Genomic DNA, 14572 nt, shown 5'->3' on the forward strand with positions numbered 1-14572 from the left:
TCACCATAAACAATAGTATAGTTGTTGTTGTTTTTTTTATGCCAATGATATAATGATATTATAGAGCATAATAATTGAAGTACATCATTTTAAAGAACAATTTACTTTCAGTTCTAAAGAACATTAACCATTGGCATTGTAATACAAAACAATACATAAAATATCCTAGATAAATAAAAATATAATAAATCAGACTCAAGCTCTGTTTGTAAAAATTGCACTTAAAGATGAATTTTTTGTTAAAAAAACTTTTTTGTTAAAAAAACATATTTTCACCCAAGCCAGTACTAGAGGAGAGCCTGTCAGCTCCTCTAACATCTTGCTGTATTCTTCAATTTTATTTTTTTACATTTAGTGAATGCCCGATTCATTTCCTGCGCTAGCCCAGTTGGTGGCGCACCGAAAATGACGTTGAAGGAAATGACGCACGGAAATGAGGCATTTTGCCAAGCAATAGGTGGAGCCTAGTTGTAAAACGCTCACTAAAAATATAATTTGCGTTTCTGTTGCATAAAATTGTCATACAATAATTACTGTGGAAATGAAAACAATAATAAAAGCTGCCACAAATGAGCAACATCTACGTCTTTTTGAGGAGCCGTCGCCTGCCAGCAGCGATGTGGGTGGTCATGACCTTGAACTCCTCTCGCCCTTACTGATCTGTTTATATTGCTTTTGTTGATCTCATTTCTTTCAACGCGCGCGCATGTGTGTGTGTAAGTTGCTAGGGACCCAGTGATGTGGTTTGTGGGAGTCAGAATCAGGATGTGGGAGCGATACAGTATTTTAAAAGATGCTTGGTTATTTGAACCTCTGGTGGGAGGCCACAAACTTCGCTTTTTTTAGCCACAGGTACATTGTAAATAGAGATTAGTATTGTTGTAAAACACAATAATATGTTTACTTTGTAATGTCCGTTGTTTGAATGGTTTAAGGCAGGGGTGTCAAACTCATTTTTGTCACGGGCCACATCGTAGTTATGACTTCCCTCGGAGGGCCGGTACCACTGTGAACCCATATAAATGAAAGATTACCTCCTATACTGTAATTACGTACAGTATACACAACACATTGATGAATAGCCAGTTTTGAAATCAGAAGCCTATAAAAACCTGTTTTTCAACTATTACATTTATTTTCAAAGGGGGATTGGTACCAAAAAAAATGCTTGCAAATATCTCAATGGTATTACACCAGAACACAATGAGCAATTTTGATCTTGGGGCGGGAGGCGGGGTACACCCTCAACCGGTCGCCAGCCAATTGCAGGGCACATTGAAACAAAGAACCATTCGCACTCACATTCTCACCTACGGGCAATTTAGAGTCTCCAATCAACCTACGTACGCATTTTTGGGGGATGTGGGAGGAAACTGGAGTGCCCGGAGAAAACGCACGCAGGCACGGGGAGAACATTTGAACGCCGGTCCCCAGAACTGTGAGGCAGATGTGCTAACCAGTAGTAGCAGCACACACCTGCCACCATTTAAATCGTCTCTGATTAACCCTAAATAAATTAAGGTGGGAACATATTTACAATTCCCCAAATAACTGAAATAAATGACCTTCAAATATCAAAACACTTTGAATCTGATATCAGAGAGTGTAATTTTATTTTATCTTTTTAAATACCGTACTATGTATGAATGAAGAATAAAGGTGCTGCAGCAAAATTGGCACTTTTTTTTCATTCAGTGCAAAAGTGCAGGTGCTTGTGGTCTATGTGTGTATGTCCCTACATATAACAATCTATTTATTATTGGTGATTGCAATATATACCTCCACTCATACTGATAGCTGCTTGTAATATGTTGGATGCCTTATTTAGCTACACGAGAGCATGAAAAAAATAGAAACAGCTCGGTGTGATGCTGTATATAGTACTACTATTACTGCAAACAGAATAATAAACATATTGTTGAATAAATAACTATACCCCAAAACTGTATTAGTTATAAGTTATACTGTAATTTAGATACAGTTGTTGTCAGTGAGCTGCTTTTCTTGAGCTACTATTGTGGCCCATTGATTTATTTATTGAGTTAGATGTAAATGCGACATGCACTATAAAATATGACATTCCTTTTTCTTCATAGATGGCTCGCAATATGTATGTAAGTAACAATGATTCTTCCGGTATATAGTTTTCCAACCTATCCCAAGTGGCACACCAACTTTTTGTGTATGTGATTGAAGTAATTGTGGTCGAAGAAGGACTGCATATCTACACCGTGAGGGTTTCTCGTGGCTTAGTCAGCACACTGATGTTGTTGTTCCCAAATTTGTGGGTGTGTTGCACAAGGTTTTGCTGGAACTGGGTGTAGATGATGCAATGACATGAAACGGTCACGCCATGTCTCAGCCCTCGGTGTTGTGCTTTCCTGTCCAAATAGTTTGTAATGTTGTGGTTTGTTGTCACATGCAGTTTCCCAATAAAATTCCTCACTCAATTTAATTTTCATTCCAGTAGAAAATATTTGTTTTCTTTAACATAACTCCACATTTTTACCCAAGAGTCATCGATTATATCACGACCCTCTTTTGCAGGCCGCCATTCTGGGAAAGATAACTGAGGTATTTATTGTCCTCTAGGGCTGAGACCGGCCAATAGATTTCTCTTTCACCATGTAGCAACCAGCTGTTAACCACTGGTGTGGTGTGCAGATAGGTCGAAACAGCTGGCTCACTAAAATCTGTAGAGCCTTCCACTAGAGTCAGGGGATCTAATAGTTATATTGCTCTTGCACTAATGTTCTTTTACACTTCATGCTAAACTAATGACACCATTATAAATGAATCATCTTGTTGTGTGTGTTTTTTTTTTTTTACAGACTCGACAACCTGTTTTTGTACAGCTATTGCAGGGGGTTTTCAGAGTATACCACTGTAACTGGCTTAATACTGTACAGAAAGCTTCAGTGGAGGCTTGCATTAAAGTACTCTCAGACGTCGGTAAGATATTTCTCTTATATCCTAGAAGCATATTGTTTTTTTTTAGATGTACAGTGGACCCCCGCTATTCATGGGGATAGAGATGGGGCCGGATCATGAATTATGAAAATCTGTGGATAATTGACAGTCATTATAACTGGATTAAAAGTAAAAAAAAAAATAAAAAAAAAAAAACTTTTTTTCCCTTTTTTTTAAACTTAAAAAAGTCTTGAATAAGTGGGGATAAACTGAGAATAACTGATTTTGGGGTTGGTTCCCCCCCCCCAAAAAAAGGAAAAATATTTAGAGAAAAAAACTTTGAAAAGAAAAAAAGCTAAGAATAGGTGAATCATGCCGAACTACGTGTATGCGGAAGCCCCTTTAATACAAAGTGTGAAGCACCACTTTATCAAACTTAAGTTAGCATGTTTTTCAACCCAGCTAAGAGTAGAGCCATTGCCATCCCAGTGGATCTGGACAGTCAAGTGAACAACTTATTCGTCAAGTCCAATCATGTTGTACAGAAGAGCCTCCTCAACTGGAAATTGTCAGCGAAGAACACTTCCAGACGAGACTCTGGAATTCCGACCTCCAAAGACTATAGAAACATCATTGAAAGGCTCCAGGTAGGCAAAGAGACTTTAACATTTTTTTTTTTGGTGTTAATCCTGCAGTGTACCTCTGGCTTTGTCAATTTATCAGACAAACAGGGTGAATATTCATTCATGATTTCAACATTTCATCCCTCATTGATACTTGGTGAAATGGAAGATTTGTAAGTGCTCTTGTCATATGTCTCCTTCTTTGCCTTGTAGAATATAGGTCACTTTATCGAAGAGAAAAGGGTAGTGAAGAAATACAAATACAGTGCGACAAACCAGATAAGGCAGACATCTTCACATTCACATTCTGGGAAACGATTTCAATAACCCGAGCTGTTGTGTGTCAGTTTCTTGTAATGCATGACTGTGTGTCCTACTGGAAGTCTCTGACATCCCTCCTTCAAGTCGTCTGAAACAATTTGGCTAAAACGTGCAGTTTCCAGACTTAGCCATTTCTCAAGATTGCTTAATGCGCACATTGACATGGACATCCCATGGTCCAAGCATGTTTATCCCTGTTTTGTTTCACAGGTAGTCACGTGGCTCTAGCTCTAGAGACCACCATTCACACATGTAGGTCGAAGAATCATCAATCAAGTTAACCATACATGAACACTTTTTTGCAGTAAGAGGGCTTTGGCACACAAGGAGCAAACCTTTGCAAAACAATGATTGAGGTGATCTGTAATGCCTCTTTTATTGGCAATTTTGATGAAAAAAAAAAAAGTCAAATCTATGTTTCAACAACCTTTAGAAACAGAAGAAAAATGAAAGTGCAAAAATGTTATTTGAATAATCATGACACCATTGTTAATGTTGACTCCTGACCAGCCAACCTAATAGGCTTGCTTGCAAGTCTCTTACTGGGTCAAATAATAAGTGTAGTCTTGAGTCTTTAATCCCCATCCATCCATCCATTTTCTTATCCTCACTAGGGTCACGGGCTGATGGAGCTAAAATGGAAAAAAATTTAGGACAACCAGTTGAATTTGAATATTTGGGAAACTAGTTTGTGGTAAATAATTGGAACAAGCAAGACTTACATGACAGATTTGGGAATCACCCTTTTGTAGTATTTTGATTTACAGCCACAAATTAATGCATTATGTCTTGAATATTGTAACTGAAACAGTTTTGAACAACTATATATCAGAATGATCACAGCATTTTTCTGGTCTGCCTAACAGTATTTAACTTGATGCATTGTATGTAGTTCTAACGTTCAAGAAAGACTGCAAAACATGATTGACTGTCAAAGTATTTGTAAGCGTTGTGTACTCAAACCTAAATTAATTGAATGATTAAGGATTGTATTTCAAACATGGCTCAGATTACATTCATCTGCAGGACATAGTGTCAGCTCTGGAAGACCGTCTACGGCCGCTGGTCCAAGCTGAGCTCTCGGTGCTTGTTGATGTCCTGCATCGTCCTGAGTTGCTCTTCCCTGAGAACACACAAGCTCGCAAGAAATGTGAAAGTGGAGGATTCATATCCAAGTATGAAACTACAATATACTGTATGGTATTTATTTATATAAAAGAATATGCTTCTCTTTTTAAAAAGGCTAACTAATGTGGTAAATATAGTCAATGATGCTGGTATTCAAAGCCCTGACTGTGTTTAAACTGATATGCTTTGAACCCATTAACCAGCTCTCACATGATGCACACATTTGGCTACGGTGTTATGCCTGATTCGAGCTCAGACTGGATTATAGGAAAATTGGCAGGGCACGTGGAGCCGATGTTGTTACAAAGATTAACCTACCTCTTGCCTTTGCAGACCCCCTTAAAGTGTCAACTCTTACCTTAGCTGGAAAATTCTGAACTCATATGCCCTTAGGGAGAGTAAGTTGTATTTTGGTTTAGATTTTAAACAAAAAATAAGATTGTTTATGCAGTATATATCCCATAGTGCTCTATGCAGTTTTTGAGTATCAATATTTTCTATAGATTTCCAAATCTGTAAACTATTGACTTATCTCCACAAAATCTGTTGTTATATAGTAAGTGCAACAACTACCTTTGTGTTCAGTTTAGTAATTGAAGACATAACGTACAACATTATGTGTAACGGTGTTTTTCCTCCATATACTGCATACCAGACTAATTAAACACACCAAGCAGTTGCTGGAGGAGAATGAGGAGCGTCTGTGCATCAAAGTACTGCAGACTCTCAGGGAGATGATGACGAAAGACCGTGGCCACAGGGAGAAGGTACCGACCAAAGGTTTTCACCAAACCCCAGGATACATTTACCCTTTCCTGTTGGGCAGAATTTCCCCAGTGACATGTTTCAAAGCCAATATGTTCCAGATTTGTTTTTGGTGAATCAAGCTCAAACTCCATAAAGATAGCCATTTGTACTTTATTGTTCACAATGCATCATAGCATATTCGCAGAAGACATTCCTATTCCTTCCAAAACATGCACACAATACATTTTGTGACATAAATTTGTGATATGAGCGCTGGTGGCAGATGGTGGCAGTGACCTTAATTCAACTCACTTCACAATAAGCAGCAGTTTGGCAAATGAACAAGTCCTCGAAAAAAAGAGGCTTCAATCTGTTAAATGTCAGTTTACTGTAAATATACTGTACATTGTGTATGTAAAAGAACCATATAGCTTTGCCTTAGGAAAGTCTGCCTAGCTTCACGCTAGCAAACAATGCGAAAAGCCATTGATATGCTCATGGTTAGCATCGATAGTTGTGGTTTTAGAAACCAAATGTACTGTATATTTGAACACAAAGGGTGGAGCAGTACATGTAGACGAAAAATATAACAAGACTCACAGGCATATTTGAAACACTGGTCACAATGGCTAGAAAAAAACTGTTCAGAGTATGGTTTAACCCAAATTATTCTTTCTTTAATACATTTGCATTGTGTCAGATCTTAATTTCCCCAGCACCTATGGCACAAAGGAGTCCTGACCGGCTCTCCGTTTAAAGGGTTAAACCTCCCCATTACACAATGGACCATAAACGATGACGGGAGCTTGCTTAAGCAGGATTCGCCTATGTTCTAACAGCCGCCTATTAGGCGTCGGCCTTGCTTAAGTTAGTCAACACCTCGACAGAGTAACCTTAGCAGATGTAGAGCGGAGCTCTAACGATGCTTCTTTCTTTTGCACTTGTTACTGACTTAGGTTTATTAGACGGTCTTTTTACGACAGACAGGACCTTTTATCAATGTTTGTAATAGCCGAAATAACCTTTCAACAATAGGAGTAAAATTATTTGCAGGCTATATTGGTAAAATGTTATTAAAATCAGCCAATATTGTTAACACAGTGCATAACATTCTTAGAATGATAAAAATAAATTCCAATTCAAAAGCAATATTCGATTGATCAAATCGGCCACCCCCTCGATGAGCTTCTTCTTTAAATTTTTATTAAGATTAGGAAAGGGTTGGAGGAGGAATGTTGGAAAGGCTCTCTCCCTTTGAATAATGTTACTATCAGCTGTTTCTACACTCTGTTGTGCAAAAATGGAAACAATCCCATGTGATAACTTGCCCACCTGTGCATGCAACTTGAGTACTGTATTTAACATTATTAAAACGAGCAAATAAACAGTGGTGCAAGTCATAAAGTTCTATATCGTAATGTATATATGAAAATACATGCTAATAAATTTAAATCTAATAATAAATCTATAGCACCATAACCAACTTTCTAAAATATGCATTTTAACCCCACCCCTGAATGGCAGTCTCAGTCAGTCAGTATGTCTCCAATATGTATTTCACAATTGTGACTTTCTCATATGGCTAAGGCTTTTACATTTTTCCTGCCCTTTCCTTACCACATGGGGCCTGATTTACAAAGATACCAAATAGCGGGTGCTAAATTGCATGTTCACTCTTAAAAGGCTGTTTCCTGTTGGTGGGCATGTTGTGCGTGATCTACTAAGATTGCAATCTTTTACTAAGATTCCAAATAGCGGTCTCAATGTGTTGTGCTTCCAAAAATTAACAATGATGAGACAGTCAGCCAAAGTCCTTTACATGAATCAGCAAGGTTGAGCGTCCTTGCTCCTTTATTAACTTCCACAAGTTGACAAGAGTGAATTTCTGTGACACTACAAGGGGCAGTCAAAAAGTAATGAGCCCAAATTAGTTTAACCTATGTGTGATTGAATTTTTTTTGAGAAGTGTTCATCGTTTGTAGTCTAAATACTTCTTTAAAGAGGTTTATTCCCCCCAAAAGTTTTCTAAGTCTGTGCTCTTCCTGTCAGACATTTTGTAAATGACCCCATTGTTGGATGTCCATCAGAAGCAGAGAGCTGTGATTGAATTTCTTGCTTTGGAAGGGGAACCACCACTAAATGTTGCAAAATGTGTATAGGGAAGCTTGAATAGGCTGGGTGTCCAGGATCAAAGGCAAAAAACAAGAGTTTAGCACTATTCCCAGGATTAACCGCTGAAGATGTCTGCCTGAGTCACAGAGGTCACTCAAAGCAGGCTCTTATTCTGGTGATAGAATGAGAAGTATTAGTGAAAGAGGCAAATAAACATACTGTATTACTGAGTTAACAGAAATAAATCGATCCCTCCAATAATGTTTGGGAAGCTACTGACCACATCAAAGTCATGTGTTGTTTGACTTGTCCCGAGTGCGTGGCAATTGGATGTAGAGTATATGCCCGCCCTGCATAATATGGGCCTTTCAGATATCGGGTTTAAAACTTGAGACAGAACACCCAAAAACTGCTCTGCGAGAGGCCAACACTCTGCGCTAAAAGGACCCAGATGCACGGAAATGCAGAGTTGTAAGGAGTTTTGTCATCGCCGATCGGACTCCTTCTTGTCACTGGCTCCAAGTTGGCCCTTGGATCATTTAGAAGCTCACAAGTGGAAAAAGTCTCCCTGCCAACTCTTACATTGCCTGCGCTACGCTGGCATCGTGCAATGCGTGTCAGTTCGCACCTGCCTTTCAGATGAGGTATTTAAAGACACAAAATCAGCCATTGCAATCTGTTTCATGTTTGATAAATCACATTTCACGTGCTTAATTCATCTATTTGCATATACTCGTCCAGAACGTTTACCAAATGCAATCCTGGTTATGCCCGGTTAGTAGATCAGCTTCCCCATATATTTGAATTAGCAATCAATTTTGTGCCCCTTTTGCACACGCAAATCAGGTCCATGGTGTCTTAACAGCATTTACTAACTTTGCATGTTGTGTTCGTGTATGTGTGTGTGTGACTGAGCTTAACACACTAATTGAGCTGTACTAATTTTGCCCCCTATACTTTTTTTCTTCCAGCTGATTGCCTTTGATGATGAAATGGATGTGGCTGAGGTTATTTTTATTTTAACTAATGCACGCATCACTCCCACTCCCACTTACAATGTAAACATGCTTACTAGCTTCTTATTTGTGAGCTTTGCCTACAGATTAGTTCATCCCATCCCGGCTGAACCACTTGAAATCCTCCGGGCATCTACAGTACACGGTGCATCACATGTATTCAAATTGATAGAGATTTTATCTATAGCTGTACATTTGAATAATTGATTTGAAGGTGTTACATAAAATTACATTGACGTGTGCCAAAGTAAAATGACGAATCATAACACTGCTGCCTCAGACTCACATTGTCTATGGTACAATGTGTGATTTCCATTATTTTTTTTAAACAAATAATGTAATGCCTGTTTTTTGTGCTATTACGTTTTTGGTATTAATTAATTCATGTGCATGAATAGTACCAACATACCTGTGATCAGTCACACAGTTTTGTAGGATCCATTAAAAGGTATCAAAACAAGGAATTCAGAATCTCTGTGATGTTGTCCCACATATTGTATGTGCCCGGTGTATTTGGTCAGTACTAGCTCCTTTTAATTGTCATTTTAAAATCTAGCATATACTGCAAGTGTGCATAGCAGGTGAGACGGAATATGCTTGAGTCTGTTGTTCCGCCATATGGTTAGGTCACTGGGTTTGTGCTTTTTTAGTGTGGGAATATTACTTAGTATGTACTTGCTCTTGACCAGCTGTGTAATTTGCACATTAAAATTTTAATTGTAATAGGGTGAGGAAAGACTACTGCACAGTGGAGGTTGTGTTCTGCTTGATAAGACATATATCAGTCTGGAAAGGGTTACTAAAGCCATTTTTAAAGCTTTAGGATTCCAGCGACGCATAGGGAGAGCCATTATCCTCAACAAGGAACAGTGGTGAACCTTCCCAGAAGTGTCCGGCCTACAAAGATTACCCCAAGAGAACAGTAATGTCTCATCCAGGAGGTCACAAAGGAGCTCAGAACAACTTTTAAAGAACTGCAGGCCTCCCTTGCCTTTTTAAAGAGTTCATGACACAACAATAAGGAACAGACTGGGCAAAAATAGCATCAATGGTTGAGTTCCAAGGCGAAAAACACTGTTGACTAAAAAGAACATAAATGTTCGTCTTACTTTTGCAAAAAAAAAAAACATCTGAATGATTCCCAATACTTTTGGGAGAATATGATATGGACTGACGAGATAAAAGTTGAGCTTTTTAGAAGGTGTGTGTCTTGTTACATCTGACGTAAATGTAGCACAGCATTTCAGAAAAAGAACATCATACCAACAGTCAAACTTGGTGGTGGGAATGTGATGGTCTTGGGCTGCTTAGCTCCTTTAGGACCTGGACAGCTTGCTGTGATTGATGGAACAATGAATTCTGCTCTTTAACAGAAAATCCTGAAGGAGAATGTTCAGCCATCACTTTGTGACCTTGGGTTCTGGAGCAGGATAACGATCCAAAACACATCAGCAAGTCAACATCTGAATGGCTTAAAATAACGAAATGAAGGTTTTGGAGTGGCCTAGTCACTTTAATCCGATTGAAATACGGTGGCATGACCTTAAAAAAGTTGTTCATGCTCGAAAACCCTCCATTTTTGCTGAATTCAAACAATTCTGCAAGGAAGAGTGAGCCAAAATATCTCCACAGAGATGTGAAAGACTCATTGGCAGTTATAGAAAACGATTTGTTGACTTGACTTGTTGCCGCTGAGGATGGCCTAACCAGTTTCTAGGTTTAGGGGACCATTACCTTTTCACACAGGGCCAGGGCCAGGTAACTAAATTAATCGTTTTTTTCCCCCTTAATGAAATCACCATTTAAAAACACCATTTTAAGTTCGCTTGGGTTATATTTGTCTGATATTTAAAATTTTTGGATGATCGTAAACAAAGCGGGGAAACTATGCAAAAATATACAAATATGAGAAGGGGGCCAATACTTTTTCACTGCACTATATGTATAAAGAATTATAGCTTTCTGGTCACTTTTTGTCATGACTTTGTTTTGGTTTCATGAGTCGTGAGTATATTTAGCAGGGGATTCTCCATGTCACAGACTCAAATCACAGCATCCAGTGGCGGGCATGTCGTTTATCCACATTGCAAAATATTGTATGATTATGACTAACGTCCATAAGGAAGTGAATAAAAGCAAGTTCCCCTTTTGTTGTTGTTGTGAGTAGCTGTCACAGGGATGCTGGGTGTGACTGCATCCTATCTCATTTGTCATCGCTGACTAATGTCAGAATGGGACAAGCATACAGCAGGCAACGTATGGTAGCTATGTAGTGTTTGTTTTTTAGTTTTAGTCTTTTCTGTTTCTGTTTTTTTTGTTAGTCTTTTCTGTTTCAGTATCTGCCACTTAACTAGAGGATCTGTTGATAAACAGTTTTGTCAACTTTTGGATATTTTAAACAATGACATTTGAATTAATTCAAACATCAACAAGCATGCATATGGTCGTGCGTGCCAAGCCAATTTCATAAAGAACATTGTGGACGTAAGGAAAGTCAACAATTATACCATTTAGGGAAATAGGCAGGGTCTTCCAGAATTACTATTTCCCATTACGCTGGTTGACACCGTAAATTCAGGGTTGAAATCCCAGCCTCCCTTATGGCAATTCAATATGGCAAGTACTGTACTTTATTTGACTGGCTAGAGTGATGATGAATCATGTGTGTAGTTGACACAGTGCAATGACTTATAGCAGTGTACAGTGCAATGCTGTTTTGAAATTGTTCGCATAGAAGACAGGCAAAACCCCAACTTTCTATCAACAACAGAAGAGACACACTACCCTTTGTGTGTCTCTGTGACACACCACAATGCCCCCTTCCTGGTTCCTTTATGATCTAATTCCTCCTGAAATAGAAAGTTGATCAAACGCCAGGAAAGGGAAAACAACACGTGAACATGCTCGCACTCTCGTAATCAAGCCCAATTATATCATTCACTCCATGTGCTCATGCTTCCCTCACATGCACATGTGTTTCATTCTATGAGGCTACTTGCTGTTCACTGGTTCAGACTGAGATTATGTCTGTTTTCTCCCCCCCAAACTGTAACTTGCTTTACATATCTTGGATGTAGAATGTGTTTAAAGTAATACAAAGTGCGGTTTTGAGTCGCACATATTTTATATATCTTTAAACATGACCTTTCATTCTTGTCTGTCCACAGTCTAGCTTATTGTGTTAGGAAAATTAACTTTTTACTCTGTCACGCGTATTTTGTCCATCTATGCGCTTACTTTCATCTCACTTCCATCTGTGTTTGTAAGCCAAACAACCTCAGACAGATTCCACTTGTCCTCATTTGTCCTGCCTGACTTCCAGAAAGGGTGAAGTCAGGAGAGTGTTTTTTTTTTCCACACTCGGTAGGGGGTGGTGCAGATTCTTAAGCAGCAAGCAGCACTGTCCCAGTTTCCTTAAGGTAATACTGCACGATTCTTGGGCTCGGGCCAGCATCAGGAAGCTGTTGCATAAGAGCCAACACCCACCCAACCCCCCCTCCCTTTTTTGTCTTTCCTGGAATATAAAGTCTTTACTGATGTGGCAATTGGCACTAAACGTGTAGCTGACATGTTCACAATCAAAGTCAATAAGTGTAACAATCTACAGAGGGACATCTGTCTCTTCTACGATGTATATACAGTGGATATATATTCAACAACAACAACAAAAAAGTCTACATACCCCTGCTCAAATGTTGCCAGGTTTTTGTGATTTAAAAAAAAAAAAAAAAAAAACAAGACCTAAAACGTTTTACACCATTAATTTTACCTATATGACTGATTAACCCCAGGTGACGTTCATCTTTTCTTTTTCTGAGATTTTTGTTGTCACATCGTACACAAGCATCAAAGGGATTTCATTGTTCAAAGGTAGCAGTAAGGAAAAGGCTATAAAAGAATTTCCAGGGCATTAGATACAGTAAACCATGGAACACAGTGAAGACAGTCATCACCATCACTGTTTACAGTATGATTAAATATTGTAACTGTGCTATTGTTAATATAAACGCTCTTAACAGAAAACCATGGAATACTAAATATGGCACATTGCAGCTTTACAGCTATTAGTCTGTGTTTTTTTTTTTTTTCAGGATTACCTCATAGTGTTGTGCTGCTGCTTCAACTGAATATTACACATTGTCATTCATTCTCCAGCACTCTAGATCAGTGGTCCCCAACCTTTTTTGCAGCACAGACCAGTTTCATGTCAAGACAAATTTTGACAGACCGACATAGAAACAAACAAATAAATACATAAATAGGGCGGTATGTTGCCCAACTGGTTAGCACATCTGCCTCACAGTTATGAGGACCGGGTTCAAATCCGGCCTCACCTATGTTTAGTCTGCCTGTTCGCCCTGTGCCTGCGTGCATGGTAGGTTAATAGAAGACTCTAAATTAACTGTAAGTGTGAATGTGAGTGTGAATGGTTGTTTGTTTATGTGTGCCCTGCGATTGGCTGGCGACCAGTTCTGGGTGCACCCTGCCTCTCGCCCAGAGTCAGCTGGGACAGGCACCAGCACGCCCGCAACCCGAGAGAGGACAAGCAGTATGCAAAATGGCTGATGATTGGAATACGTGGCCTCGTCTCTCTTTATGACCGGTTACCAAATGGGTCCATGGCCTGGGGGACCCCTGCCCTAGATGACACATAACACAATACAGCATACAATGCAGTCCCATTCCCAAATATTATTTTTCCATTTTTATGCCTGTCTTACTGCCATGTGCATGCATAATGTGTGTTATGTGAATTCTTTGTATGAATGTCTGAAGCTTACTGACGAAAAGCAATGTTTTGCTGCATTGTTAAATTGTTGCCATAAGGGATAAGTGACTTGCCATGTAGCACCATCACTAACTGACCATCTTCAAACTTTGACTAACATCATCCTTTTATTCCCATCAGCTGGCACCTCCACCTGAACCTGAAGTCCCTGCTGAGGTGTGTTTATGACCTATATTGGCCTGGTGCCTAATATGGGTTGCTATTTTTGATCTGACATAGTATTATACCAATTTCATCCCATTGCTCTCTTTTTATCTAGAATAACATTTCTCCTGCTTTATATCAGACCTTATTTGAGTTCCCCATAAATTTGCATTATGCTATTCTTTAAATCCAATGTGCCGAGTTTGTGGCAGTGAGCTTTGTGTTATGACGAAATACTTTAGACGTTGTTTTTTGTGTCACCAAAGGTATTCACTGTATGTGGCACTAGCTTGTGTTCCCGTTATTGCAGTGATTTGTGTCTCCCTCACTGGCAGCTACACGTACACTTGACGAAATAAACGAGAACTTCGGCAAAAGAGGTTTCAACCATGAAGGAGTCACAACATGCCAGAATGTTCAGTTGTTGACAATGGCAGTTTTGGTCAAGGGTGGTTAAATGTGTTTGCTTAATTTAGTGGCAGAATTTAGTGTTGTTGTTTTGTTTTATTTGGAAATGAGCAATCCGGTGATTTCTTTAACACGTTGTTGGTGTTTTCAAATGAATATGTATACGCAGTATATCAGTCACCCTGCATGACACCAACTTAGCCCTTCACGATGTAATTCGCACTTAATGCACAGCGTGCATGTAAAACTCATATGCACTGTATTAACAAATTCCAACCCTTTCACTCTTTTGACTGCTTTCTGCTAACTCAACTCACCCTTAAAAGGACCTTGACCCCAACCAGCCTCAGAAGCAACAGGAGGATCAGAGAAGG

At 39.1% G+C, this 14572-nt stretch overlaps 1 protein-coding gene across 20 annotated transcripts in view; it reads left to right on the forward strand.

The window, feature by feature from the left end:
• itpr1b (inositol 1,4,5-trisphosphate receptor, type 1b) overlaps positions 1-14572 on the forward strand; it is a 121601-nt gene that overhangs the window by 58006 nt on the left and 49023 nt on the right. For 4 of the 20 annotated variants that reach the window (XM_061783506.1, XM_061783510.1, XM_061783507.1 and 1 more), the window contains 9 exons: positions 2097-2114; positions 2548-2574; positions 2832-2952; positions 3373-3557; positions 4881-5029; positions 5638-5749; positions 8813-8899; positions 13767-13802; positions 14525-14572. In XM_061783506.1, the coding sequence (XP_061639490.1) occupies positions 2097-2114; positions 2548-2574; positions 2832-2952; positions 3373-3557; positions 4881-5029; positions 5638-5749; positions 8813-8899; positions 13767-13802; positions 14525-14572 (783 nt within the window). The remainder of the gene's footprint in view (positions 1-2096; positions 2115-2547; positions 2575-2831; positions 2953-3372; positions 3558-4880; positions 5030-5637; positions 5750-8812; positions 8900-13766; positions 13803-14524) is intronic. The other 16 variants (XM_061783521.1, XM_061783522.1, XM_061783526.1 and 13 more) reach the window with 11 other exon arrangements.

Source organism: Phyllopteryx taeniolatus, chromosome 9 (genome assembly GCF_024500385.1).
Source record: "Phyllopteryx taeniolatus isolate TA_2022b chromosome 9, UOR_Ptae_1.2, whole genome shotgun sequence".
In the NCBI taxonomy this organism is placed as follows: Eukaryota; Metazoa; Chordata; class Actinopteri; order Syngnathiformes; family Syngnathidae; genus Phyllopteryx; species Phyllopteryx taeniolatus.